The sequence below is a fragment of the Nicotiana tomentosiformis genome, chromosome 6 (assembly GCF_000390325.3).
Source record: "Nicotiana tomentosiformis chromosome 6, ASM39032v3, whole genome shotgun sequence".
In the NCBI taxonomy this organism is placed as follows: Eukaryota; Viridiplantae; Streptophyta; class Magnoliopsida; order Solanales; family Solanaceae; genus Nicotiana; species Nicotiana tomentosiformis.
Genome location: NC_090817.1, coordinates 21,306,049 through 21,310,705, shown reverse-complemented (window position 1 = coordinate 21,310,705; position 4,657 = coordinate 21,306,049). Strand labels below are relative to the sequence as shown.

Sequence of the window (4,657 nt, the reverse complement as noted above, 5' to 3'; positions counted from 1 at the left end):
AGCTTATCCACGTGGCGACTACAGATTTGATACTTTGGTAGCACATAGATTACTATCCGAGCTATCATCTCCTCCTCAAATCTCCACCGTTAACTAAATCTCAACCAATCAACGGACTTCATTCACTCTCAAAAAAATTCAAACTCTTTTCAAAATTTCCCAAACTTCCCGCCCCATTTCCCTCCTATAAAACTTCCCCATTACACATCTCACAAATTCACCATTATCAGACAATCGAAGCTTTTGGCAATCTACAAAATCTGTCATTTTCAAAAATGGCCCGTACTAAACAAACAGCTCGCAAATCAACAGGTGGGAAAGCTCCAAGGAAGCAGCTAGCTACTAAGGCTGCGAGAAAGTCAGCTCCGGCGACCGGAGGAGTGAAGAAACCTCACCGTTTCCGTCCTGGAACTGTAGCTTTAAGGGAAATCAGGAAGTACCAGAAATCGACAGAGTTGTTGATAAGGAAGTTGCCATTTCAGAGGCTAGTGAGGGAAATAGCACAGGATTTCAAGACAGATCTGAGGTTCCAAAGCAGTGCTGTTGCTGCCCTACAAGAGGCTGCTGAGGCTTACCTTGTTGGCCTCTTTGAAGATACAAATCTCTGTGCCATTCACGCCAAGAGGGTCACTATCATGCCCAAGGACATTCAGCTCGCTAGGAGGATTCGTGGTGAAAGGGCTTAGGATGAAACTTGTTACGCTTATGATTATGGTTAATTCGTGTTCTCTGATCTAGGGCATTGTTTTTTGTGTCTTTTTGCTGAATGTTAGGGTTAGTGATGTAAATCAAGTGACTTGTTTCGATCAATATATGTAAAACCTCTGGTTTATTAGTATTTTCAAGTCTTATTAATGAAATTTGTAGTTCATTTGGCTGTTACATCTTATTAGCGTTTGTACTTTGTGCTTGATGTTTGAAGCGTCAAATTATTTTTTCCTTGTTATCCTTTGTGTATTAAGGATTTTCACTACTCACTGGTGCTATGGAATACCCCCCTCCCCCCCACGCGCACACACAACTACCATACCCTACCAAAGAACAAATAAAAAGATTATGTTTTTGTAGGGATTGTTCTAACTTTGCGTTTCCTTTATCATTATCTGAAACTAAGATTGATTTGGGTTTGTTATCAAATGCTTATTTACTACTGTTGCAGGAGGAAGGTAGATGTTTCTTTTTTTCACGTTAGCCATCAAAGGTTGAATTTGGCTGCACTGGACCAGGATTAGCCATTTGATGAATTTTCTGTTGGACTTTAGGTTCTGGCAAAATGAGTTGTGGTGCTGCAGCTGGTTGTATTTAAACTGAGATGATTGGTCTTTTGCGTGGCATCTCATCTTCGCAAGTTTTAGGTAAGTTTTTGCCCTTGTCTTACCTAAGGTTGTTGGTCTGTGAGGCCAGAGAGCGCTGTGTTTTAGTTTCAGTCTGACTTGAAGTACTAAGTTTATGCATGCAAATGGTTTCATCAGCTGTTTCCTTTTCTCATTATTATCACTTTCAACAACTGAAGTAGTCAAGTAGGTAAGTTTTGTTTTTGCTTCTAGCAAAGTGACTGCTGCTGCATCTGAATGTGTCAACAAAGTGATGCAACCAGTCACTGTAATCTATTGGGATACGCAGTGTTACAGTCATTTGTAGAATTTTCTCATTAACTTCTGGCAACAGGTGCAGCTGTTGTTTTTAAGTTACTGAGATTTCATCTCAGCGAAAATAAGGGTTTCAAAGTTAGAACACGAAAGTTAAAGTTGCTCAACTTGTCTAAACTTTGGAGGGACTAGTAATATTCTCGTTTATGAGTTAATTTCAACATAATCCAATTATACCATCCAATCGATTGGGTTTTGTTTGGGTGCACTCTCTAGGATGTTAGGGTTAGTGTTGTAGATCTCATAATGTTAAACACTAAATTAAATATAAAATGTTGAGAATTTTGTAGTCTGGTGTTGGTAAAATCTGTTTCATTCACATATGTCCTTTACTCACTTATGTCCTCTACTCACTTTTTGCCGCTGACATAGTGCCATGTATACTGGAATTAAGAGCAACCGAAGCTTTTTAGTTTTTTGCAGATCTGGAAACAAGAAAATCATAGTATATGAAAATGAGGCTCCATTCCCTTGCTGTCCTAAGAATTTGTGCTCTTAATTTAACATTGACACGCTGAAGTCCTTGCTATGTTGAATCAGAAGTGTCCAGCCTCTACATTTACTTTATCAATTGTCAGAAGGTTAGTTTAGCCAAGCTTTTTTATTTTTTCTCCGTTCGAACCTGAAAGGAAAAACTCTATTTTCAGGCACCCTGACTCCAAGTCTTTATAAAGGAAATTTGAAATAGAGTTGATTGAGTTTATGAGTGTATGGCCGCAAAATAGGAGCACAATAGATATAGAATTCAAAAGACTCTTCACTTTCATTTTTTGTTGCTCAAGTAGGCTGGTTTACTTGGATTTTTTATACAGGAAAGTGGAGTTAGTTTGTTGGTTTTCCTAATGTTTTAGTTGTCGTGTGGCTCGACCAGCCAAGAAAAATGATAAAAAATGCAGCCTACAGATCAATTTGAACATTGTTGAATGATATTTAACTTATGCCAAAAATGGTAGTAATAGAACTGTAGTGGAAAACTCTCACTGGCCAGAGCCATGCTTGCAAGATGCAGTGTGCATTGCCCCACTATTCTTTAGAGTACTAACATCACTCAGCATTTTTGCTCTACTTGCTTGCAATAAACAACTGCAGTGGACTGTAGGCCATAACTTTAACTCTGTCATGGATTGTTTCATGTTAAGTTCATTTTGGGTGGTGTCACTTCACTAATTGTAAAAGAATTATCAAAATATTTTCAACATGGAAACTTTATATATTTCACTTTATGCATAGCTAGATGATTATCTCTTCTCTGGAGAGGTTTACTGCATTTCATGTGTGAGTACTGTAAGCAACCAGTGGGAGAATGTGACTTTTGTTCCATCTCATGCTGTAGACGTAAAACGGAACCATTATCCTGATAACTTGAAAGCATCTTTAACAAGTTCGTGTAAGTAACCTTTGATACTATACAAACTCTGTTTAATGCAACCATGAGTTGAAAATTTAATCTATACTTTCCCAACCTGTTAAACATCTCCTTGAGCTTATCTGCCTCGGAGGTATGAAATCTAGTTTTGGCTATTTAAGTACACTAAATATCAACTATCAACCTCACCTGTTGTTGCAACTACATGAATTTACTAATAGCAACAAGAAAAAGATTGATTATTGTCAAATCTTAATAAGGGAAAAGAAAGATAGTTAGATCAAAGAGCATATCTTCCTTTCTAATTTTAGCATATATACACCCTTGCAAGGAAAAACTGGATTACAAGAGATTTATTAAGAGTATAAAGACAGTAAAGCAACTCTGAGTTTTAAACAAAGAATGATACTTGAAAGGCATAGTAAAGTACTGATACAAATGACAGAGTGCAGAAAAGTAGGACTGAAAAGACCCCTTTGGAGCCAAAATACACATGAGGAGGGAATGAATACTTGATCCTTCAAATATATAACAGCTATACACAATGCTCAATAAAAAAATGAAGTGAATGATGAAACTCTCCACAATTACAAAGACAAAAAGGAAAGTAAAGATTCTTGTGGCAAAACTTGCAACAAATCAAATCAGAATCTCGCTCAAAACCTCCTCCTCCTGTCCCAGCAGCGTTTGGGAGCACACGAATCTTTAGCAGGTTTAGGCATATCATGAAAGTCCACCATTATGATCCTTCTCTTCGCTTTGTTTTGCTCTGCAACCCTTTCCTCAAATTTTCTTTTACTTGATTCAAACTTCATTCTTGAACTCTTCATATCTTTGATGCTTTGTGTTGTTTTTTGCATTGGTCTTGCAACTGTAGAACTTTGTGTTGTTTTTTGCATTTGTCTTGCAACTGTATAACTCTGTTTCTTTAGATTCTCTACTCCCTCAAGCCTCTGTTTCTTGGTTGCCGATCCCGTAACACAACTCATGTTCTTGCTTTTAGTATTATCGGACTGACACTTTCCTGCTTCTGTCTTCTTTTCTTTATCACTATCAACATGCTTGTGTTGAACCTTGTCGTCAATGTCTCGAGTCTTCTTTAAACTTAGTTTTACCTTCAATACAGTAGATTCGGTCTTACTGATGTTGTAGTTTTCTTGTCGCCCAAGAATATGGCATGTTTCTTGATCATCAACAGAGAACTCAGCACCGCCATTACTGTCGACTTCTTCATCTTCTTCTATATCACTAACACTGTCGATTTCTTCATCACCAACACTGTGTTTTTCCGGATTCAGTAACATCATTAGTATTTCATCTCTGTGCTTCTTAAACTTTGTTGGGTGTTTCAATGCAACAACTTGAATAGATGCTTTAATCAACTGAATTATATCTGGCTTCTTCTTTATGGAAAAAACGTTCAGAAAAACTGATTCTATATCCATGGCTACACTCTCTCAACAGCAAGAACTGCTAACCCTAATAACAACACAACTATTATGTAAAAATTGAAAGAGATAATTTGTTTGGCAGTCGAAAGAGACATTTATATGGGAAGGAAATTTAGAAACTATTTTTCCTACATGGTTTAGGAGTACTAACTTGCGTGGAAATTAAGTTCTACACACACGCTTACTTCTCT

General features: G+C 37.3%; 1 protein-coding gene across 1 annotated transcript; it reads left to right on the top strand.

The window, feature by feature from the left end:
• The first annotated feature begins 204 nt into the window (after positions 1–204).
• Positions 205–882, top strand: LOC104102959 (histone H3.2). Its single transcript, XM_009610819.4, has one exon. It carries the CDS (start codon positions 276–278, stop codon positions 684–686), a length of 411 nt encoding a protein of 136 aa, XP_009609114.2. The 5' UTR covers positions 205–275; the 3' UTR covers positions 687–882.
• The last annotated feature ends 3,775 nt before the right edge of the window (positions 883–4,657 follow it).